Below are 25,339 nucleotides of genomic sequence, written 5' to 3' on the forward strand. Positions count from 1 at the left end.
GTGGGGTACACTGTGAAGGGGGGCGGGTGCTCCAGAGCTCCAGTATCCTCCACGACCTCCTAAGGCATCCTGTCAGGCATAACCACACACTGTCTTCATCTTTGGTTAGTTTCCTTTAATGACTTGGCCCTGCTTAGGACTTGTGCAGCTTTAAAGAAAGTGGAGTGGCAGAGGTTTGAGGCAGTTGTTCAAGGAGATGAAGACAGTACAGTGAGGATTACCACCCTCAATGGGGATGCTGGCCCAGGCCAGTTGGAATCTGGAGCACCCTGGAACACCTGTCTTGACTTGCCATTGAAAATGGGATTCTATCCCAGCGAAGCTGTGAAACCTAAAGACAAGAGGGGATACACAAAGGACCAGCTGGATCTGAGCAACAGTGTCCCTCCTGGTTGTCATGTAACAGCCCCATCTGGCAGTGGTATTTGCTGGCTTGGCTGAAGCGCCAAGTCTAGTGACTTGAGACCTAAGATAGCTGGTTTTAAGATGCAGCACTTGTCTGGGGCCAGGGTGGATAAAGCCTCGCAAAAGTTCTGTATCTTATAGAGGAACTGGCTGGGGAAGGAAATAGCTATCAAATGCAAACTTAAGGACTCAAGATTTTCAGGGGTGAGGGATGTGGAGCTGAAGGCACCCAGAGCCTCCCAGTGTTGAAATTAACCTGTGGGAAAGGTCCACCACTTGGAACAAACATAGAAGCTGCCGATGGATGCTAAGGAAGCCAGTTCTGGGTCTTCTGGGAACAAGAAGCAAGGCCACTTACCTAGAGAGACACCTCTCAGCAGGGCTGCCTCAGGAGTGGAGCCTCAGGGTCTCACAACTTCTCACTTTGGCTTCCATGTCTGAAAAATAACCACAGGACCACTCAAAATGGTCCACCTTCAAAAATACATTCCCTTCTCCCAGCAGGTCCTGTTCCACCTCCAGATGTCTCTACTAGGGAGACCTGGGGGCAGTACAGTAGAAAGTAATTTGGTCAGGGATGGTGGGGTGGTTGTCGCTGGGCTGTAGGGGAGTCTACAGGGGAGACCTTGACTTTCCTAAATGATTAGCAATGTGGAAAGGGATTTTGCGTTGAATCTGTCCTGAATGCATACCTCATTTTAGCCACTTAGCAACTGAAAAGCAAAGCTGCTGCCACCTGTCTCAGGGAAGTTATGAGGGTATAAGAAGCTATAAGATATAATGGAAATCTCCCACTGTGGTTCTGACAGGCCCAGCCCTGCTTTCCCTTGTCCTGCATGCTACACTGGTGCCTGCCCAGGGCTCCGAGTTTTGGGGGAAACAGGCAGGAACAGGCCTCCACTTCAACTTCAGCTCCCCACTCCTTGCACTGCTCAGAGGACACCTGGCTCAGCTATTAGACCCCTGTCCCTGGGCATACTGGGAGGCTGTGGCTTCAGGCTCACCTGTCAGGATGGCATCTAGCTTTGCTACCACGTGTCGTGCGTTGTCCAAGCTGAAACACATCGGGGGCTTAAACTTCAGGACATTCCTCCCAGGCCCGTCGGTGCTCAACAAAATGTAGTTCTCCTTAAGCCTGTGAAGGTAGGACACAGCAGGGCCTGCTGCCCACCGGCCAAGGGCACTTCATACAGATCTTCCAGACTTTTCTCAGCCTGGTATTGGCAGCCATACTGCTCTCAGAACCCACCATAAGCCACCTACCACCAAAAGAACAGCACTGGCCAACCCCCACCCAGATTCCTGCCCAACTTTATGGCCCAGCATCAAAGACAAGCACAGCACCCCATGTGAGGTGCCCTGGCCCTGAGGCTGCTGCCACCCCTCCCCGCCCCCAGAGCAGGGGTCTTGCTCCATCCATCCCTAGAGGCCCAGCGTAAGCCAAACAGAATGGCCACAGGGCTACAACGTGGATGTCAAGGTTCCCTGCGTTTTCCATTTCGATGTATGGTTTATGTCATGCGTGGTTTACTTTTTCTTATAGGAAGGGTCCAGCATTCACAAATAGTGCAGTGAATTCATGTAGCCTAGCTTCAGTAACTCCTGCCACCTCTGTCTCTACCCTGCCCCCAGATTATCTTGTATAACTCCAGACTGGACTATCCAGTTTTCATTTCCAGTTCTTTTTGGAAGATGACTTTACTCTCTTCAGCATTATCACTGGTACCTAGTAATAACTTTTAATAGTCCACATTTATACTTTTAACCCAGGAAGGTATTTTGGCCTCTCACAGAAGAGGTCTGATGTGACTGTATTTACATTCTCTGACCCCCTGCTCTCATTTTTTACATTTATTACTTTTATGTAAGTCTTGTCAGGAACAGTGTCCTCAGCCTGCCTCTAGCTCCCTTATCCCATCCTGGTCTTCCTGGCACTGACAACAGCCATGCTAGAAAGCCCAGGTTCTGACTTCAAATCCAGCTCTGGCTCCTAGCAGGGTTGTTTCACTCAACTGGAGAAACGACACGGGGCTGGGGGGGTAGGGTGCAGAGAGGGGTAGTTGCAAGATGGAGGCAGTCAGGCTTGGCTGCAGAGCTGGCTCCCTCTTTCCCAGAGATCATTCTCAATTCCTGAATCCTGAGGCTCCTTGCGAGAACTGGTGGGCAAGCTGATGGATGTGCTTCAGCAGAAAGGAGGCAGGGGCTGGGCGGCCATGCAGGAGGGGTCAGCCTCCAAAACCATGTGGAGAGGTTTTTACATCAGTACAGTTTGTATGATTCAAAACGAGGATGCACATTTTACAACTTGAGTAAGAATACACATCAAACACTAGATGGGTTTTGCAAGGTGGGGGAAGTGGGTAGGAGTGAAGAATGGAAGAAAAAAGGGAATACCTAAACAAGAAGGGGAAGGGTCCTGGGGCTCAAGTGGACATGCAAGCCAGGGCTGGGGTGAGGGCTGAGTCTTGAGATGCCGAGTCCTCAGACACCCCACCCAACCCCCCCCCCCCCCCCCCCAGATGAGGAGCAGGAGTCTATCTGAAAACCTCTAGGAACAGGGAGTCTGCTTCTGCCACAGTCCCAGCTGTGGCTCTGGAGAAGCTGCTTCTCAGGCAGCCTGGGGCTGTGAAATGCAGGCTTGTGGCTGCCTGTGTCTGAGAGCTCCAGCAGCTTTGGTATTGCCTTGTTTGAAGTGGCTGCTCAGGCTGGGAATGACCTGCACTCTGTGGGCCCAGCATGTCTGGGGGCGTGGGTCAAAAAGGAGAGGCAAGCGGGGAGCTCTTTCCCAGTCAGAGCAGTAGACACTACAAAGGCAACTTGTTTCAAGAAAAAAATACCTGGACACCACGTAGTCAGCCTCTTCGGTTGCTGGCATTCTTGTGGCCTCATCTTTGATCAGATCCACACCAATGAATAGCCCAACACCCCTGGAGCAGAAGGTGACATTGCAGGAGACAAGGCTTGAGGGATCGAGGTCCTTGCTTTCACCCTCTGCTTGGGTGTCAGCCAATCCCCTGTCAGAAAGCTGACCAGGGCTCACACCTCTACCTCCCAGGGAGGCTGAGAGTTGTAGGAACCCTCAGAGGGTGGCCAGTTCCAGGAACTAAATGTGATAGGGAGGAACCCTCAGTGTAGACAGAGTAAAGTCTGATTCTGGCTTCACCACCCCACCTCCCACCAGGTGCCATCTTGGGCAACAGCACCTATAGGTGCTTCAGTTCCTCCTCTGTGGAGATAAGTTGCCACCATCCCAGGTGGGGGTGACAAGGTGAATGAAGGAACCATACCAGGCCCCTGGCAGATAATGACTACTGTTTTTAGCCTCACCTGATGTCCCCAAGAATGGGATGTTTGGCTTTCTGCTGTCCAAGGAGCTCCATCAGGAAGCTGCCCACACAGGCTGCATGAGCCTGCAGCTGCTCCTTCTCCAAGACATCCAGGACGGCCAGCCCCACAGCACAGGACACTGGGCTGCCCCCAAACTGAGCCAGGGGACAAAGGGCAGTTCAGGTGCCCAGCAGAGTGGGCCATGCCCCAGGGAGTGTGAGGGGCAGCAGAACTGCCACACACATTCCAAAGGCAGGTGAGACTAGGCATGAACCAATGACTCAAGTGTTCTGGGCAGCAGATGGGGTTCTCTTGAGGCTCCCATGGATCGTCCCCGCCTTTCCAGGTACTAATGGAGATGCATTAGCAGGGATCCAGTAAGAAAGCCAGGGATGCAGAAGAATCCCCAGGAAGATGCAAAAATCAGAAGAGAGGGTGTTCTGGGCATTCCCAAAGAGCTGGTTTTTGTCAAAAGGCTTCTGGATCCCATCTTGTGGACTGGACCCAGACCCACTTCATTGTACCACCCATCACCTCTTTCAAGGAGAGTCAAAAGCAACATGCCAGAGCCACACCCAGGAAAAGTCACTCTGTATAGTTTTAGCTCACAGCTTTACTGGCTGAGCTCAAGGTAGATTTTAGGGCGCAGACCACAAGCTGGCTGCCTGTGAGCCAAATGGAGCCTGAGGATTCATTTTGTTTGGCTTGTGTAGCATAATTAAAGGTTTTGAATTAGGTATTAATGTCTTAAAAGAAGGGACTTCACATAAAAATATGTTATGTCTGACTTAAACCTAGCCTACCTGGCTAGGGAACCGCCTACAGACCATCTTTTTTTTTTTTTTTTTTAAGTGTGTCTTAGAACCTTTACTGAGGTATAGTATACATACCCAGGTGGTGCTAGTGGTAAAGGACCCACCTGCCAATGCAGGAGACGTAAGATCCCTGAGTTAGGGAGATCCCCTGGAGGAGGGCCCGGCAATGCACTCCAGTATTCTTGCCTGGAGAATTCCATGAACAGAAGGGCCTGGCGGGCTATAGTCCATAGGGTCACAAAGAGTCGGACACGACTGAAGCAACTTGGCACACACATACAATAAACTGCATATATTTTAAGTGTATATAGTTCAGTGTGACTTGACAAATCTATGCTTAGTTGCTCAGTTGTGTCCGACTCATATGACAAATGTATATACTTGTGGAAATTCCACTACCATGAAGATATAAACCATTTCCACCATTCTCCAAACTTCCTTGTGCCCCCTCCACTATGGCCCAGGTAACCACTGACCTGCTTTCTCACCACAGCTTTGCCTTTTCTGGAATGTTATATGAATAGAATCACAAAATATGAACACTTTTGTGCTTAGCTTTTGCTCAATGTTTTTAAAAACTTATCCATAATATGTGTATTGGTAGATGGTTCATTTTATGGCTGTATAGTATTCCATTGTATAGACATACTACAATTTGTTTATCCAAATTCCTATTGATAGACTCAGCTTATTTTGATTTCTGTCTATTTATGAATAAAACTGTTATCAATTTATAATAAAGTCTTTTTGTTAACATATGGTTTCATTTCTCTTAGGTAAATACCTAGGAATGGAACTGCTAGACTGCTTGATAAATGTACATTTAACTTTATAAAAAATGTGAAACTTTCCCCAAGTGGTTGTGTACCATATTACACTTGTACCATGAGTCTGTGAAATCCCAGGAACTCCACATCCTCAAAAACATTTGGAATTGTGGCATTTTAATTGCAGCTATTCTAATGGTTATGTAGTGGTATGCTGTAGACCATCCTGGAAATCTGTATGCGGACTCTCATACCTGAGATCATAAAAACCTTCCTAGGTGAGTCTGCTATGAGGCAGCTTTCTGATAATGCCACAACAAATTATATGTGGAATGGACACAGGAGATGAATTGAGGTTACTAATTGTATATTATTACCAACTGTGAACTCATTACAAGGTGGTATGTTCCACTCATAGTGTCATTGTTTTTTTTTTTTTTTTTTGATGTGGACAATTTTAAAGTCTTTATTGAATTTTTTACAGTATTGCTTCTGTTTTATGTTTTGGTTTTCTGGCCTAGGAGCATCTGGGATCCTAGCTCCCTGACCAGAGATCAAGCCCATGCATTGGAAGGTGAAGTCTTAAGCACCAGACTGCCAGCGAAGTCCCTACCCGCAGCATCTTTGGTTTAGAATTGTGGCCTGGTCAACATGCTGAACTAGCGTAACAGATAGGTCTTTTTCCAAAGATCACCACAGGGGAGCAAAAGAAGAAAAATGAAAAAAGCCCTGGGCTTTTCCCTGGGCATTTAGAAAGCCATGCAGATGTGTAGGGATACGTTCACACCCCACGCTATGTGCATGTTCAGGAAGCCTGGGAAAGCTCTAAGCTCTCACCACCAGCTAACTTGAGGGTTCACAGAAGAAGGAAATAAAGGCTAAGGCAGAGTTGTCAACTGCTTGGCTGAGTGCTGAAGGCATGTACCAACACACACATAGGGCCCCTTGTCAAAGACTGACACAACTCTTGGTTTCAGCAATGTAAGGAGATGTCTGTCTAGTCATTAGATGATCACAAATCTAACCAAGCAGAGACTACAGTGGTCATGCATGACAACACAGACTTTACAGAACTAGTTTAGAAAAGGCAATATACAAACAACAACAAACCATGAGGAGGAAAAATGATTTCTACATTATATTATTTTAAATATCTAATTTTCAACAGAAAATTGTGAATCATGAAAGCATGGTCCATATATGGGGCAGTGGTAGTGGTGGGGCAGGTAGAATCAATAGAAACTGTTCTAGAGGAAGCTCAATGATGGCCTCATTAGACAAAGACTTTTTCTTTTTTTAGACAAAGACTTTAAATCAGATGTTATAGATATGCTTAAACACTAGAGGAAATCGTATCTAAAGAACTAAAAAGCTAAGCATGAATATAGTGTCCTGCCAAATTTGGAATATCAATAAATTGAATTTATAAAAAAGTCAATAGAAAAGCATAGTAACTGAAATGAAAAATTCACTAAGAGGTCAACAGCAGATGTGATCAGGCAGATGAAAGAATCAGTAAACTTGAAGATATGTCAGGTTTGAAAATCAGAAAGAAAAAAGAATGATAAGAAAATGAACAGAGCCTCAGAGACCCGTGGGACACAAACATTCCAACATACGCAAAGGGGAATCCCAGAAGGAGAGGAGAGAGAGAAAGGAGCAAAAAGAATATCTGAAGAAACAATGGTAAAAAAAACTTACTAAATTTGACTAAAAAAACCCCCAAAAACCGAACCCCAACAACTATTTAAACATCCAAGGAACTCAATGAACTCCAAGTAGAATATTCCATACCTAGACACAACATAACCAAACTAGTGAAAAACAAAAGCAAAGAGGGTGGGTGAAATGGGTTATAAAATACATAAATCACAGGGATGTAATGTACAGCATGGTGACTATAGTTAATACCGGGGACCTCTGCACTTTCACTGCAAGGGGCACAGGTTTGATCCCTGGTTGGGGAACTAAGATCACACATGCCCGTGGTGTGGCCAAAACAAGCAAACAGGCAGCAGACAAATAAGTAATACTGTACTGTATACTTGAGAGCTGCTAAGAGAACAGACCTTAAAAGTTCTCATTACAAGGCAAAAACACTAACTTTTTGGTGAGGGATGTCAAGTAGACTTACTGTGGTTATCATCTTGCAACATACACAAATGTTGAATCATATGGTACACCTGAAACTAATATGATGTTCTATGTTAATTATACCTCAAAAAAGAAAAAAGAATATTGAAATTATCGAGAAGCAACTCATTTCGTACAAGAGATCCTCAGCAAGATTAATAGCTGATTCCTCACCATTGTTGTTTTTTAGTCGCAAAGTCACGTCCGACTCTTGTGACTCCATGGACTGTAGCCCATCAGATTCCTCTGTCCATGAGATTTCTCAGGCAAGAATACTGGAGTGGCTTGCCATTTCCTTCTCCAGGGGTCTCAACCCAGGGATCAAACTTGCGTCTCCTGCATTGGCAAGCAGATTCTTTACCACCGAGCTACCAGGGAAGCCCCTTGGAAACCCTAAAACCTAGAAGTCAGTGGGATGACCTATTCAAAGTGATGAAAGAAAAATACTGTCAGTCCAGAATTTTATATAAAGTAAAAGTATCCATCAAATATAAAGGAGATGGGAATTCTCTGGCGGTCCCATGGTTAGGAGTCCACGTTCTCACTGCCAAGGGCCTGAGTTCAATCCCTGTAGGGAAAGTAACAGCCTACATCCCACAAGCCACGTGGTGTGGGAAAAAAATTTCAAAAAAAGATAAAGGAGAAACTAAGATAATTCTAGAGAAGCAAAAACTGAAAAAGTTTGTCAGCAGCAGATCTACTTTACATGAAATACTAACAGTATTTCTTCAGTGAAAGGACATCAGACAGTAACTCAAATCCACAAGTAGGTTGAAAGTGAGAGAGTGAATGTATGCCATGCAAACAGAAAGAGAGTTGGGGTGGCTATTGTAATATCCGACATAAAAGACTTGCAAGATTAAAAATGCTATTAGCAACATAGAAAAACATTTTATAATGATAAAAGAGTTATGTACTTAACAATAGAGCCCCCAAATACATAAAAACTGAACTGAAAGGAGAAATATAGAACTCAACAAAAATAGTTGGGAGTTCAGTCTCTCATTTTCAATAATAAACTAGACAGAAGATGAACCAGGAAATAAGCCTGAACAACACTATAAGCCAATTAGATTTAATGGATATATACAGAACACTCCACTTCAAAAAAGCAGCATAAATACTCTTCTCAAGTGCACATGGAACATTCTCCATGATAGACTATATATATTAGGCCATAAAACAAGTGTTGATATATTTTAAAAGTCTGAAATCCTAGAATGTATCTTTTCTCACCACAGCAGAATAAAACTAGAAACAAAGAACAATGAAAAACTAAAAAATATGTAGAAATTAACTGAAACAATGGGTCAAAGAAGTCATAAAGAAGATTAGGACATATTTAGAGATAAAGGAAAACACAACATACCTAAATTCATGGGATGCAATAAAAGTACTGCTTAGAGAAAACTTGGTATCTGTAAATACTTTTGTTAAAAAAACTCAAATGAATACTACTTTCACTTTAAGAAAATATAAAAGAGAAGAGCAAACTAAACCCAAAGCAAAAAGAAAGAAAATCATAAAGCTATATAGTGGAAATAAACAGAAATACAGAAAAACAACAGAAAAAAAACCCCCCAAAAAACAAAAACTGATTCCTTGAGAAAATCAACAAAATTGACAGAGATCAGTTAGACTGACCAAGATAATAATGAGTCAAATTATGAAGATCAGGAATGAAAAAGGATATACCACTGCCAATCTTATACAAGTAAAAAGGAGTATAGGGAATAATATGAACATATGTCAACAAGCTAGATAACTTCAATGAAATAGACAAATTCCCAGAAAGATAAAGAGTATTAACACTGCTTTGAGAAATAGAAAATCTGAACAGACCTGAAGCGAGTAAAAGCAACTAATCAGTAATTTAAAAAATCCCACAAAGCAACTGGTGAATTCTATTAAAATGTTTAAAGAATTACCACCAATCTTTCAGAAAGTCTTCCAGAAGACAGAAGAGGCATGACCACTTCCTGCCTCATTTTTTGAAACCAGTGTTACTCTGATACCAAAACCAGACAAAGATATCCCAAGAAAACTATAGATCAATATCTCTTAAGAACTAGATATAAAATCCTCCAAAAATATAAGAACAAACTGAATCTGGCAACATATAAAAAGGATTATACCATGATCATGTGGGCTTAATCTCAGGAATGTAAATATTAACCATATTAATAAGATGAAGGACAAAAAAAATCACACGATCATTACAATAAATGAAGAAAGAGAATTTTACGAAACCCAACAGCTTTTCCAGATTTCCCTGGTGGTTCAGGGGTTAAGAATTTGCCCTCCAAAACAGGGGGCGTGGATTTGGTTCCTGGTTGGGGAACTAAGATCTCACATGCTGCAGGGCAACTAAGCGTGTGTGTCCCAACTACTAAGCCTGTATGCTCTGGAGCCTGCACTCTGCAACTAGAGAGAAGCCTGCGCCCTAGAAGAGCCTGTGGGTCACAACCAAGACCCAACAGAGCAAAGCAAACAAACAAACAGCCTTTCATTATAAAAGCTCTCAGCAAATTAGGAAAAAAATTCTTCTTCAACCTGATAAAATGCTTCTAGGAAAAACTCACAGCTGATATTATACCCAATGGTGAAAGACTGAACGTATTTCCCTAAGATTAGGAACAAGACAAGATGTCTACCCTTGCTACTTCTAGTCAACATTATACTGGAGATTCTAGGGCAGTTAGGCAAGAAAAAGAAATTAAAGGCATTCAGAATGGAAAGGTACAAGTAAACTATTTCTATTCACAAATGACATGACTTTGTACATAGAAAATTCTAAAGAATCTGTAAAAAACTATTAGAACTAATAAATGCATTCAGTAAGGTTGCATGATACAAGATTGATATCCAAAAATCATCTATATTTCTATATACCATAAATGAAGAATCTTAAAGTAAGATGAAGAAAACAATTCCATTTATTAAGCCATGAAAAATAATATAATACTTGCTGCTGCTACTGCTAAGTCGCTTCAGTCGTGTCCGACTCTGTGTGACCCATAGACGGCAGCCCACCAGGCTCCCCCGTCCCTGGGATTCTCCAGGCAAGAACACTGGAGTGGGTTGCCATTTCCTCCTCCAATGCATGAAAGTGAAAAGTGAAGTGAAGTCGCTCAGTTGTGTCCGACTCTTAGTGACCCCATGGACTGCAGCCTATCAGGCTCCTCCATCCATGGGATTTTCCAGGCAAGAGTACTGGAGTGGGGTGCCATTGCCTTCTCCAATATAATACTTAGGAGTAAATTTAATAAAAGTAGTTCAAGGCTTTTACAGGGAGTTCCCTGCAATCCAGTGGTTAAGACACCAGCTTCCACTACAGGGGGTGCAGGTTTGATATCAGGTCAGGGAACTAAGATCCTGCATGCTGTGTAGTGCAGCCAAAAATTTTTTTTCATCATTTTATGAAGAAAATTATGAACATCATTGAAAAAAATCAAAGACCTACATAAATGGACAGATATGTTTACAGATTAGAAGACTTAATACTGCTGCTGCTGCTGCTAAGTCACATCAGTCGTGTCCGACTCTGTGCGACCCCATAGACGGCAGCCCACCAGGCTCCCCTGTCCCTGGGATTCTCCAGGCAAGAACACTGGAGTAGGTTGCCATTTCCTTCTCCAATGCATGAAAGTGAAAAGTGAAAGTGAAGTCGCTCAGTCATGTCTGACTCTTAGCGACCCCATGGACTGTAGCCTACCAGGCTCCTCTGTCCATGGGATTTTCCAGGCAAGAGTACTGGAGTGGGGTGCCATTGCCTTCTCCGTTAATACTGCTAAGATGGCAATACTCTCCAAATTGATCTACAGCTTCAATGCAATTGCTTATCAAACTCCAAGCTGCTTTTTTGATGGAAACTGACAGGCTGATTCTTAAAATTCACAATGAAATGCAAGGGACCCAGAACAGACAAAACAATCTTCAAAAAGAAGAACAAAGACTGGAGGACTAACAGTTCTTGATTTTAAAACATACTACAAAGTATAGTAGTCTAGACTGTGTGCAACTGGCAAGAGGGTAGATATACAGATCAATAGAACAGAACTGAAAGTTTATAAAGAAACCATTAAATCCATATATTTATGATTGATTGATTCCTGACAAGGGTGCTAAGACCACTTACTGGGGTAAGATATAACAAAGAATAGTCTTTTCAGCAAAAAGGTATTGGGACAACTGGATGCCAAGTCGAGTAACTCCAGCTCATACCATCTGAAAATTAGCTCAAAGTGGATCTAAGACCTAAATATAAGAACTAAAACTAGAGAATTCTTAGAGGAAAATACAGGTGTAAATCCTCCTGATCTTTGATTAGGTAATGGTTTGTTAGCTATGACTCCAAAGTACAAGCAACCAGAGAAAAAATAAACTGGACTTCATCAAAATTAAAAACTTTTGTGCTTCAAAAGAAGACAACTCAAAGGGAGAAAAATTTTATGTTTGATAAGAATCCAGTATTTAGGATACATAAAGAACTCTTAAAACTCAGCAAAAAAAAAAGAAAAGGATATATTATTTCAAATATATATATATGTCATATATATTGGAATCTCCTTCATGAATCACATCCTTGTCATGGCAAAGGGGCTTGTGTAACTCAATAAAGCTATGGCCCCACACCTTGTAAGGCCACCCAAGACAGATGGGTCATAGTGAACAGTTCTGACAAAACGTGGTCCACTGGAGGAGAAAATGGCAACCCACTCCAGTATTCTTGCCATGAGAACCTCATGAACAGTATGAAAAGGCAAAAAGATATGACACTGGAAGATGAGGCCCCCAGGCTGGAAGGTGTCCAATATGTTACTGGGGAAGAGCAGAGGGCAATTACTAATAGTTTCAGAAAGAGTGAAGCAGCTGCGCCAAAGTGGAGACGACACTCAGTCGTGGATGTTTCTGGTGGTGAAAGTAGTCCGATGCTATAAAGAATGATATTGCATAGGAACCTGGAATGTTAGGTCCATGAATCAAGGTAAATTGGACATGGTCAAGCAGGAGATGGGAAGAATGAATGTTGACATTTCAGCAATCAGTGAACTAAAATGGATGAGAATGGGCAAATTTAATTCAGAGGACCATTATATCTACTATTATGGGCAAGAATCCCTTAGAAGAAACAGAGTAGCCCTCATAGTCAACCAGAGAGTCTGAAATGCAGTACTTGAGTGTAATCTCAAAAACAAGAGAATGATCCTGGTTTGTTTCCAAGGCAAATCATTCAACATCACAGTAATTCAAGTCTGTGCCCAACCACTGATGCCAAAGAGGTTGACCAGTTGACCTACAACAGCTTCTAGCACTAACACCAAAAAAAGATGTACTTTTCATCATAAGAGATTGGAGTGCTAAAGTAGGAAGTCAAGAGATACCTGGAATAACAGGCAAGGTTGGCCTTGGAGTACAAAATGAAGCTGGGCAAAGGCTAACAGAGTTTTGTCAAAAGAACATGCTGGTCATAGGAAACACCCTTTTCGAACAACCCAAGAGATGACTCAGTCTCTGAAATCAGACTGATTATGTTCTTTGCAGCCAAAGATGGAGAAGCTCTATACAGTCAGCAAAAACAAGACCTGAAGCTAACTGTAGCTCAGATCATCAACTCCTTATTGCAAAATTCAGGTTTAAGTTGAAGAATGTAGGGAAAAACCACTAGGCCATTCAGGTATGACCTAAAAAAAAATCCCTTATGATTATACAGTAGAGGTAATGAATAGGTTCAAAGGATTAGATCTGGTAGACAGAGTGCCTGAAGAACTATGGATGTATGTTTGTAACATTGTACAGGAGGCAGTGACCAAAACCATTCCAAGAAAAAGAAATGCAAGAAGGCAAAGTGGTTGACTGAGGAGGCTTTGCACATAGCTGAGGAAAGAGAAGCGAAAGGCAAAGGAAAAAGGGAAAGATACACTCAACTGAAGGCAGAGTTGCAGAGAATAGCAAGGAGAGATAAGAAGGCCTTCTTAAATGAACAATGCAAAGAAGCAGAGGACAACAATAGAATGGAAAAGACTAGAGATCTCTCCAAGAAAACTGGAGACATCAAGGGAACATTCACGCAAGGACAGGCATGATAAACGACAGAAACAGTAAGGATCTAACAGAAGCAGACAAGATTAAGAAGAGGTGGCAAGAATATACAGAAGAACTGTACAAAAAAGGTCTTAATGACCCAGATAATCATGATGGTGTGGTCACTCACCTAGAGCTGGACATTTTGGAGTATGAAGTCAAGTGGGCCTTAGGAATATTACTATGAGAAAAGCTAGTGGAGGTGACAGAACTCCAGCTGAGCTATTTCAAATCCTAAAAGACAAAGTTGTTCAAGTGCTGCATTCAATATGTCAGCAAATTTGGAAAACTCAGCAGTGGCCACAGGACTGGAAAAGGTCACTTTTCATTCTAATCCCAAAGAAAGGCAATGCAAAAGAATGTTCAAATTACTAAACAACTGTGCTCATTTCACATGCTAGCAAACTTATGCTCAGAATCCTTTAGGCTAGGCTTCAGCAATATGTGAACCGAGAACTTCCAGATGTACAAGCTGGGTTTCAAAGAGGCAGAAGAACCAGAGATCAAACTGCCTATATTTGTTGGATCATAGAGAAAGCAAGGGAATTCCAGAAAAACATCTACTTTTGTTTCATTGACTACTCTAAAACCTTTGACTGTGTAGACCACAACAAACTGGAAAATTCTTAAAGAAATAGGAATACCAGAGTACTTTACTTGTCTCCTGAGAAACCTGTATACAGGTCAAGAAGAAACAATTAAAGCCAGACATGGAACAACAGACTGGTTCAAAATTAGGAAAGGAATACATCAAGGCTGTATCTTGTCACCGTGTTTATTTAACTTATATGCAGAGTACATCAAGAGAAATGCTGGGTTGGATAAATCACAAGCTGGAATCAAGACTGCCAGGGGAAATACCAACAATCTCAGATATGAAGATGATACCACTCTAATTGGAGAAAGTGAAGAGGAATAAACAACCTCTTGATGAGGGTGAAAAAGGAGAGTGAAAAAGCTGGCTTGAAACTCAGCATTTAAAAAATTAAGATCATGGCATGTGGTCCCATCACTTCATGGCAATAGAAGGGGAAAAAGTGGAAGCAGTGACAGATTTATTTTCTTGGGCTCCAAAATCACTGCAGACTGTGACCACAGCCATGAAATGAAATGATACTTGCTTCTTGGAAAGACAGCTATGACAAACCTGGACAGCATATTAAAAACCAGAGACATCACTTGGCTGACAAAGATCTGTAGTCAAAGCTATGGTTTTTCCAGTAGTCATATATGGCTGTGAGAGCTGGGACCATAAAGAAGGCTGAGTGCTAAGGAACTGATGCTTCTGAATTGTGGTGCTGAAGAAGACTCTTGAGAGTCCTCTGGACTGCAAGGAGATCAAACCAGTCAATCCTAAAGGAAATCAACCCTGAATACTCATTGGAAAGACTGATGCTGAAACTGAAGCTCCAATATTTTAGACACCTCATGTGAAGAGTCTACTCACTGGAAAAGACCTGATGCTGGGAAAGATAGTAGGCCAAAGGAAAAGTGGGTGGTAGAGAATGAGGTGGTTAGGCGGCATTACCAACTCAATGGAAATGAATTTGAGCAAACTCTGGGACAGAGTAGAGGACAGAAGAGCCTGGCATGCTGCAGCCCTTGGGGTCACAAAGAGTTGGACACAACTTAGCAACTGAACAAGAACAACAACATATTGGAATATATATGTCATATACATTGGAGTGTGTATGTGTGTGTGTGTGTGTGTGTGTATGGCCAATAGGCACATAAGAAGATTCTCAACACCACTGGCCATCAGGCAAATGCAAATCACATTAATATACCACTTCACACTCACTAGTATGGCTATGATAAAAGATAGAAAATAAATGCTGAAGAATATACAGAAAAATTGGAACCCTCATAAATTGCATGTAAAGTGGTATAGCTGCTTGGAAAAAGTCTGTCATTCCTTGGAAAGTTAAACTTAGAGTTGCCATGTGACCCAGCAATTTCATTCATAGGTATATGCTCCAAAGAGTTGAAAACGTATGTCCATACCAAAACATCCTGAATGGTCAACTGCAGTATTACTCATAATAACCAAGGAAGGGAAATAGTTAAAATGTTAACTGAAGAACAGATAAATGAAACATGATATGCTCATATAATGAAACATTATTCATTCAAAAAAAGGAATGAAGAACTGATTCATGCTACGACAATGGATGGACCTTGAAAATATTGTGCTATGTGACAGAAGTCAGACAGAAAAAGTCACATATTGTGTGACTCCACTTATGTGAAATGTCAAGAACAGGCAAATCTACGGAGACAGAAAGAAAGTTAGTGATTGCCAGGACTTATAGAGAGAAGGCAATGGGGAGTGACTGCTAATGGGTATGGGGATGCTTTGGGGGGTGATTGAAAATGTATAATAACGAAAACTAAGACAGTGGTAATGCCTGTACAATGGACTTCCCTGGTAGCTCAGCTGGTCAAGAATCTGTCTGCAATGCAGGAGACCCCGGTTTGATTCCTGGGTCGGGAAGATCCCCTGGAGAAGGGAATGGCTACCCACTCCAGTATTCTTGCCTGGAGAATTCCATGGACAGAGGAGCCTGGAGGGCTACAGTCCATGGGGTTGCAAAGAGTTAGACATCAGTGACTAACACTTTCACGACTTTCATACAAGTACTGAACCATTATGTTGTACACCTGAAACAAATGTCAATTATAACTCAATCAAGAAAAAGATTCAATTCCCAATGAACATACAAAAACAAAAATACACATATACTGGGAATTCCCTGGCAGTCCAGTGGTTAGGGCTCTGTGCTCTCACTGCTAATGGCACAGGTTCAATGCTGGGTAGAGGGACCAAGATCCCTCAAGCCAAGTGGCATGACACCTCCTAAAAATACACACACACACTTAATAGCTTCATAATATCTGAAGTAAAAATTAATAGTATTATGAGAAAAAGTTGATCATTTTTCATCATAGTGTGATATTTAAATAATCCTTAATTATTAATAGATTAAGTAGAAAAAAAAAATCCAGCAAGAATATAAAAGATTCGAACAACATAATTAACAAGTGTGACCCAAGAGATATCCAGAGAGTCTGGCAAACAACATTTAGAGAACCCACAATTTCCTAAGGACATGTAGAACAATCAAATACCAAATCACCTCACCATATTTTACAGAAAAAGTATCAAAAGAAAAAGTGGTACTAAGTCAGAAGTTAATAAAAAGATTTGAAAAAACTAGAATTGAATGATAATGCAATGGTTCTCACTTTTGGTCTTAGAACCTTTTATACTCCCCCAAATTTGTGAGGAAGCTGAAAAGGTTTTGTTTATATGGGTTATATCTATTAATATTGATGAAAAAATAATTATATTTACCAAAAAATTATTGAGTAGCAGTGAGTTTGTTTGCACAGAAGCTACCATGGTGCTTCCTGGTCTGGAGGTTTTACTCACCGTGTTGAAGTACTCGACGCCGGTGGCTTCAAATGCCCTTGCCACAGCTTGTGTTGTGGCCACGCAGGCTACAGGGTGGCCATTGCCTATGGACTTGCCCATGGTGACAATGTCGGGGACGAAGTCTTCCCCCTGCAGCTGGAAGGCCCAGAAGTGCTTGCCTACTCGGCCAAAGCCCACTTGAATCTCGTCTGCAACAAAGACCCCTCCGGCCCTGCGGATGTGCCTGTGGCAGAGGACACACGGCTGATGGGAGACTGTGGTGAGAGGGAGCAAACCAGGAGCTGAGATGTCCTGGGACTCTGAATCCTGGTGTTGCCAAAATTAAGGTGGGGTCCTGAGGCAGGTATCTGGCCTTTTGGGAGCCACTATTTCTTCAGGGACTTTGACAACTCTGGCAAATAGGCCAGGCTGAGGTTGGAATTCGGAAGCAAGGCTGGCAGACCCCACCCTCAGGCAGCCTCTCCCACCTACTCACCCTGCCACTTCTGGGAAGTAGCCAGCAGGGGGAATGATCTGCCCTCCCACACTGGGCAGAGATTCAGCAAAGAACGCTGCAATCTGTGGAGGAGAAGGGAGTGGCACTGTGGTGGGGCTGAGTGGCAAGCTGGTGCATCCTGCTGATGCTGGCTCAGTGCTGGCTCCAAACATGAGTTACTGTTATCACCGTGCCCCCACTTTGGGCTCCACATCGGATCTGAATATTTGCGATGTGGTTTTTTCAGGCCTCAAATCAATTCTTACCACCTGGAAGTAAGACCCCCTGTACTTAGTGTGTTCCAGATGAAATTCACTGACTTCTCCACCATAAACCTCTTCCTTCCCTCCCTGCATATGGTGAATCCCATTCCTCCTAATTAGGACAGAAATCTGGCCCCATCCTTGATCCAGCCTCCTTCTTCACCCATCAGCTGGCACAGCTTCTGACTATTATCCCTGTAACATCTTTGTACCCTCCTTTCCTCTCCTGGGCAGATCTGCTAGTTTCTGCCTTGCCCTCCTGCAGCTGCTCTCTAACTGGACATCTCTTCCAGGCCATCTTTCACTGGCCACCAGGGTAATGCCTCAACCCAGACACTGAGCTCATCATTGTCCTATTTAAAACTCATCACTGACCCTTTTGCTTACAGCAGTGACTTCCAAACTCTGCTCTGCCTTGGAGCCATTTCAGAGGCTACTGCTGGGATAAAGAAAGGACCAGTGGGGTGGGAAACTGGTTACCCACCCATGCTAACATTCAGAGTAATCTCTTATAATCTACTTGATTTAATACAAGTAGGTGCAGAGCATCTGAAATGCGTAAGCCAAGCCTCCCAGCTCTGATTCTGCCAACCTTTTTGGCCGGTCTTTTCTGTATATCCTGTGTTCAGTTGCCACTCTTTCCGCAAAGTCTTCTAGAGAGCCTTCACACCAATTGCTAGCTGCCTCCCTTCTACTGTTGCTGTGGCTACTGCTCTTCCAGGGTAAGACAATCTCTCGTCTCCCCACTGCTCAGGCCAACAGGGCCTTTGCAGGGCACCATGTCAGACTGACACCATTCAAGTGCATCCCCTGGTCCCATTACCTTCTCTCTTAAAACTCTGTAAAGGTCCCGCATAGCCTCTGGCCCCTCAGCTAGAAGGGCACTTGCAGTCCTCTGACCTACAGTCCCACCTGCCTCTCTAGGTTTATCTTCTGCCTGCACAGCCTGACTCTGCAGTCACATGGTTTCTGTACAGGCCACTGGGCTGTTGAAGATGCCTTTCCTTGTCTACCTCCTACCCTGCCTTGAGTGGCTAATGCCTCCTTACCTTCTATTACTAAAATTAGTCAGTACCCGCTTCTCCCCTGACAGGCCCACCTTCACACTCAAACCAGTCCAGCCTGGACCCCTGGACTCTAGCAATGTCCAGGATATATCTCTACCTAAACTCTCAACTGAACAATTAACCCCCCTCCTAAATTCCCAAAGGGCAGGCCCTGGTTCCAATTTCTCTCAGGGTCCCAAGATCCAGTCCAGGGCAAGCAACATTTGCAGCTTGCTGGACCAGTCCTGCATGGATGTGGTTACCTTCCTGCCCTTCTCCTGTGCGCTGCTGACCACACGTTTCACCTCACTGGCGTAGGCCACAGCTGGATTGGGGTGGTCTTCCCGGTAGGGGCCCCGGTAGGTATCTGGGAGAGGTGCCTGCGGGGAGGGACAGTGCCACGTCATCCAGGCTGGGGTGCAAGCACCGACCTGTTGCCCACTTGAGCAGCGCATACCACGTGGACCCACTCCTTCTGCCCATCCAGGTCCCGGAACTTGTAGGGGCTGATGTCAATCAGGGAGCTCAGATGACCGTGATAAGCACTGGGGAGGAGAAAGGAGAGGGGACTTAGGCTCGTACTTCCTGGCCTGGCCTTGACAACTGTCCATCCATCTCAGGAAACAGTCAGGCAAGACCAAGCTTTCTGACACAGCCCCCAAGTCCTGGGGCCAGGAGTGAGCACAGGTCTTGGAGTCAGCAAGCCTTCCTACAAGGCCACTCATTAGCTATGTAATGGTGGCTAACTGTTAAGAGTCTCTGGGTTCAGTTCTCTCCGCTGTAAAGTTGGGGCAGGGGGCTCTTTCTCTCTTGTGGTTGTGATTTTAAATGTGATAATGCTCTAACCCTGTGCCTGGGTCTTGCACATAGCAGATACTCAATAGACTGGGAGTTTCAGTTTTAATACCTAAAATGTGGGACCAATTCTCACCACCTTATAAAGCATTCTCTGTTTCCCAGAAGCTGCCATAATGGAAGAGATGCCGAGGGAAAGAGACACTGGGTATCCGCATGGGGGTGTCTTTGTGGCCAGGTCCTCGTGATCCTCTGCGGGCCCAGGCCTCTCATCTTTCCTGCCCAAGGCACCTAAAGTCAGAGCCTCACTGATTCCCAATAAACGGCAGGCCCGTGCTTCTGGAAATGGCACTTACTGATCTAATACCACCACATCCCAGTGTCCTGTGTACTGGCGTGCCAGCCTCAGGGCCAGGTCGTTGGCTTCTGACCTATGACAGAAAAGGTGAATACTTCTTGAGCAGCTGTTCAGGGCTTTCCCTCCTGGATAACTGCTTCCTACAGAGAAACCTGGAGGGGAATGGAGGAACCCTTCTAGCAGCAAGAAGATTCTTAGGACACCATTTGTTAGTCATTCACTTATTCATTCAATAAATATGTATCAAATGCCTTCAATGTGCTAGGAGCTGGGGGCAAAAATATTAAGAAAACAGGCAGGCCCTGGCCCTCCTGGAACTTACGTTCTAGTATGTGTCATGGAAGCCCAAAAACGAAGACAGAACGATCATTTGGTAAGTGCTACAATGGACATAGGATGTCAAGAACTAGAAGGGGCTCTACCTTTGATAAGGGGTGTTAGGGGCTTGAATCATGTCCCCCAAAATTCATGTGTTGAAGCCCTAACTCCTAATATCTCAGAATGTGATTGTATTTGGAGAGAGGGCCTTTCAAGAGGCGATTAACTTAATATGAGGCCATCTGTGTGGCCCTAAACCAGTATGACTGGTATCTTTATAAGAAGACATTTGGACACGCAGAGAGACATCAAGGATTGTGCATGATTGGAAACATGGCCTTTTCCCAATCATGTGAAGACAGCGAGAAGGTTGCCACCTGCAATCAAGGAGAGAGGCCTCAAAGAAACCAAACCTGCCAGCACCTGGATCTTTGATTATGACTTCCAGAACTATGAGACAATGCATTTCTCTTTAAGCCACCTTGTTAGCAGTGTTTTGCTATGGCAGCCAGAGCTGACTAAGGTCATACCTGTAGAGTCTTGAGGGTAAAGTTCCTAAGCAGAGTGAGCAGCACACAAAGACCTTGTGAAGGAAAAGAGCTCAGAAAACCACAAGATGACAAAGAAGGCCAGGAGAAGCCTGAGAGAGGACGTGGGGAAGACAGGAAGGGCTGCAGAAGGAGCCTGGGTTTTCTTCTCAGTGCCAGATGAAGCCACTGTAAAGTTTTAATCAGAGAAGGGACATGATTCAGCTCCCATATGAGGAGAAGCCTCTCTGTGTATCTAATGGAGTAGAAAGCAATTCAGGTGCCAGTGAGGAGAACTAGAAGAAGGACACAAAGATGAGAGCAGGTGGTGGCCACGTAGATGGAGAAAGACGGAATGGAGTTAGGAGACAACGTGCAGACAGACGGGACAGGCTTAATGCAGGACTGGAAGGAGGGCACGCTGCTAACTTGAGCAGAGGTGCACATGCCTCCGTCATTTGCCAGGAGAGAGAGAGGGGTGGTGGTGGTGGTGAGGGACAGCCGGCCTTCTTGGGAAGGTCTGGGGCAGCTGCCTGGGAATGTCAGGGAGAGCCAATGCCACGGTCCCATGCCAGGTGTTAGCGAAGTTGGTCAACTCTTGTGTCTGTTGGACAGGTGATGTTACACATGTTCCAGAGTCAAGTGGGTGGTTAGAACCTCGAGGCAGAAACACACTGGGAACATGTGGGTCTAAGACACAAATGTGGGAGTCAGCAGCATGTGGACAATATATAATACACAGGAATGGATGAGATCAGGAAGGGAGAGGGGCTTAGAGAAGATCAGCCCTGAGGAATGGAAGGGGAGGAATTGGCAAAGGAGACAGAGGAGTGGCCAGAAGCTGGCAGAAAACCAGAAGCATGAAATGTTCTGGAAGCAAGACCAGAAAGCATTTCCAGAGAGTGGTAACTATCAGTATTACTGAGAGACATGGGAGGACAAGGGCAGCAGAGACCAGGTCTCCCCACTCCTATGCCTCATTATTCTCTGTACTCTTCTCTCCAGGGCACACTGGGTTGGTCCTGTGTACATGCCTTCACCTGCCATTTCGGCCGCAACCGCTACTCCCAGCGTAGTATCTCCTGTCACCCAGTCACTAAACTGGTGCCTAATGGTGTCCATTCTTGGTCTCCTCCAGTCCTGGTGACATCACTTACCTGATTAAAGCCCTCTGATGGTTTCCCAATGCTCTTGGGATAAACAAGAATCTTACTTGACTAAAGAAGCCCTGAGTGATGGGCCCTGCCACCCTCCCCAGTGTCTTCTCCCACGCTCTGCCCTCCCTCAAGGGCTGTCTTTCAGTTCAACTGTGCTGGGGTGCAAATACTCATCCTGCCACAGGGCCTTTGCACAGGCTGTCTGTGTGATGACCAACCTTGACAAGAATACTGCAAATGGAGCTGGCAGCAACCTTTCTTCCTCCTCATCCAGCTAGCCCCTAGTCACTGCTTGGCCTAACATCACTTCTTCAGGGAAGTCTTCCCCAACCTTCACAGAAGAGGCCAGGCCCCGCCCCCCACGGCTGCTATGCCTCACTATTCTCTGTACTTTTCCTCTAGACCAAGACTCCTCTTTGTTATTTTGTATTTCTTTGAAGAATCTTGGATGTTTCTATTCCTTATGGAGCTGGGATTTTGGCTGTAGCTCCCAGCACTATGCCCCTATAGTCTTAAAGCAGACAAAGGTACATATTACCTTGGTAAGCCCCAACAACAATCCTACAAGGGAGGTAATGGCACCCCTTACAAAGAGAACAGGAAACTGGATCTGACAGAGAAGCAGCAGGGCCTACAGCTGGGAAGCCTGAGTGCCAGCACACTGAGGGCTGCCTCTCCCCAAACTCAGTCGGTTACACTATGCTTTGCCCATGTGAGCAAACTGCTGCCTCATCCTTTTACTGGGGGCTGGCCATACCATAGTGCACTTACCCAGAATTCAGGAAATAAAACACACAGAGCTTCTCTGGCAGGGTCTCTGACAGCCTCTGCGCGTAATCCACAATGTTGTCATGCAGGTATCGGCTGTTGGTGTTGAGCACCTGGTTCTGTTCGTGTGCTGCTTGGACCACGAGAGGGTGGCAGTGCCCAACTGCAAGAGGGCCACCTCTATCATACGGCTGGCTCCGATCAGCCAATCCCTCCAGGCCTCCCCCAGCCCCAATCTGTAAACCCAACTAGAGGAAATGCAGTTATGGTGGGAGAAGTACAGAGCAAAGACGGGAGTCTGAAGACAGAGGTGCCAGTCTCAAAAGGAAGCCCTAGAAAGGAGTCCCTGAGATTCTGGCAGAAGGCCAAGTTTTCCGGCAGAAACCTGATCTAGAAGACCCATGTTATTAAGTAAGCTTCTTGAGGCCTTGTTCTTGACAAAGATGGGGGGGTGGGATTTGGGGGATGAAGATGGCATTGGGGTGTCTGCTTGACATTACCAGTTAGGGAGGCTGGAGGTAATGACTGCCAACAGCCAAGGATTATAACCAGAGAATGAAGATGACTGGTGGCTTGCCAAGTGTCAGGCACACTCAAAGCAAGTTACATGAATTAACTCCTCCAAACGTCTGGAGGTGTGTACCTCGTATCATCATGTCCATTCTGCAAATGAGCAAACCGAACAGAGACTGAAGCTTGCCCAAGAACACAGAGGGAGTAAGTGGAGGACAGGGATATGAACCCAGGAAGCCTGAAACTAAAGCCCCTGCTTTCAGCTCTACTAACTTCCAATTTCCCTACTGGGTCACTGGACTCCCTTTCCTTCCACCAGCTCTGGTGGCCTCATCTGGTTAACTGAATTCCTACTTAAGTTTCCTCGTCCAGGACCTGAGATGGTTACCAGGGCTAAAGCCTTGCTGCGACTGCCAGGGCCTGGCCAGGGTCCTGCTGGGTTGCTGATCATGGCTAGGCTGACTGCTGTTCTCTGAGCTCACCATCAGTTCCAAGTGGAACTGAACCACTAGACGTAGGTGTCTGACTCCTGCTGGTTTAGCACAGCTTTAGTGGTGTTAAGTCACTCAGTCATGCCTGACTCTTTGTGACCCCATGGACTGTGGCCCACCAGGCTCCTCCATCCATGGGATTTCCCAGGCAAGGATACTGGAGTAGGTTGCTATTTCCTCTTTCAGGGGATCCTCCCGACCCAGGGATTGAACCCGGGTCTCCTGCACTGCAAACAGACTTTTTACCATCTGGGCCACCAGGTAAGCATTTTAGCACAGCTAGTGTTTGGATGTTTCCACAGTTTCCATAAAAAGACTGGGCCTCCTCTGCACATGGATGCTGGCTAAGTTGAACCTGAGTTCCCTGCACCTCTCTGCAACCTGAAGATGACCCCTGAACTAGGTTCTGTCTTGGCATCCTCTCCTGCCCCATCCTGAAGTATCATACCTACCGTGAGCCACATTGTTGATGCAATCGATGTATTCTGCCCCCTGTTCATCATACATGTACTGCCCTCGGCCCCGGACAATCTTAATAGGATCCTCAGGAAAAAAGAGTCTGCAGGAATTGCTGTAGGGACAGGCAACAAATGGACAGCCATGTCTGAAGATCTGAAGGAAGAAATCCACCCATCACAGGCCTCCCCCAACATCTTCCCAGTTTCTGGAAAGGACAAAAGCTTGAAGTGCAAGGTGTTGTGTCCCTGCCTCCAGTTCCCCCACTCCACAGGTGGCTGGAAAGGTGAAGGATGGGTTAAGAAGTTGCTAAAACTTAAATTGTTTAAGTCATTTGAAGACTATGTGGCTTCAACATATCTGAATGAATGTGCCCAGAGTCCCTTGGGTCCTGGAAAAAGGTGGCTGCTCCAGACCCACGGGCTCCCTAGGGCAGTGTCTCTTTGCTGGGAGTGTGAAAAGGGCTGGCTCTCGGCCCTAACCGTCCTTGCTTGCCAAGCCTGCTGCTCTGCTGGGGGCCAGGCCCAAGCTCTAGACCAAGGCTGCCTCACGCTCCACGTCCCACCAAGAACCCCTCAGACACAGGTCAAGGGTAGACTTTCTCTAAGGCTGCCTGTGAGCCGACTTCCCCTACCCCGACCTTTCGTCTGGACTTTTAATCCCTTCCTGGGTCACTGTCTGGCCGGCCCCAGGTCCGGAGAGCGGGCCACCACTGGGGGAGGTCTTCCCAGGCGCCCGGCTGCAGCTGCGAGGGTGGATAAGACGCTGCGGTGGAGGCGCAGGAAGCGACCGCCTGCCACAGGCTGAACGCCGCAGGGTCTCAGGGGCCGTAGGCTCGGGAGCTGGACGAGACCCGGCGGAGCTGAGGTCTGCAAGCTCCGCGCCGGACGTGCGTACATCGTACGCGCCGCCCCCACGCCGCTGTCTCTGTACCTGAGCAGCCGCCGCCTCAGGGTCAGAGTCGCGGCCTTCCCACGCTGATCAGCCGCCATAGCGCTCGCGGGCAGTCGCTCGGAAACGCTGGGCTGAGCGTCCGGGCTCCGCCCAAGGCCACGCCCCAGCAGCGGGCCCCGCCCATCGCAAAGCGCGACTCGGGGCTCCTGTTTGCTCCGCGGCCCCGCCCCCAGGTGGTCTATTAGGAGTTTGTTCCTTAATTAATTTGGCTAGAGTCTGGTGGGTTCCTCACCCCAGCGAAGTTCCATAGA

The 25,339-nt window shown here is 45.4% G+C and overlaps 1 protein-coding gene across 6 annotated transcripts; it reads right to left on the minus strand.

Moving 5' to 3' along the window:
* Nucleotides 1-83: 83 nt before the first annotated feature.
* Nucleotides 84-25,141, minus strand: PHYKPL (5-phosphohydroxy-L-lysine phospho-lyase). Of its 6 annotated transcripts, XM_055551667.1 has the most exons (13): nucleotides 25,068-25,141; nucleotides 24,131-24,249; nucleotides 22,678-22,837; nucleotides 19,903-19,977; nucleotides 19,209-19,296; nucleotides 19,015-19,131; nucleotides 17,443-17,525; nucleotides 16,965-17,190; nucleotides 3,733-3,887; nucleotides 3,243-3,332; nucleotides 1,410-1,540; nucleotides 764-842; nucleotides 84-331 (listed from the first exon to the last, which is right to left on the minus strand). In XM_055551667.1, the coding sequence occupies exons 1-12, from the start codon at nucleotides 25,124-25,126 to the stop codon at nucleotides 793-795; spliced, it is 1,353 nt and encodes a 450-aa protein (XP_055407642.1). In that variant the 5' UTR covers nucleotides 25,127-25,141; the 3' UTR covers nucleotides 84-331; nucleotides 764-792. The 6 variants fall into 6 exon arrangements, with proteins under 6 accessions (XP_055407642.1, XP_055407635.1, XP_055407628.1 ...); XM_055551660.1 differs by lacking the exons at nucleotides 84-331; nucleotides 764-842 and having other exon boundaries at nucleotides 1,454-2,635; XM_055551653.1 differs by lacking the exons at nucleotides 84-331; nucleotides 764-842; nucleotides 1,410-1,540 and having other exon boundaries at nucleotides 2,941-3,332.
* Nucleotides 25,142-25,339: the final 198 nt, after the last annotated feature.

Source organism: Bubalus kerabau, chromosome 1 (assembly GCF_029407905.1).
Source record: "Bubalus kerabau isolate K-KA32 ecotype Philippines breed swamp buffalo chromosome 1, PCC_UOA_SB_1v2, whole genome shotgun sequence".
Lineage (NCBI taxonomy): Eukaryota > Metazoa > Chordata > Mammalia > Artiodactyla > Bovidae > Bubalus > Bubalus kerabau.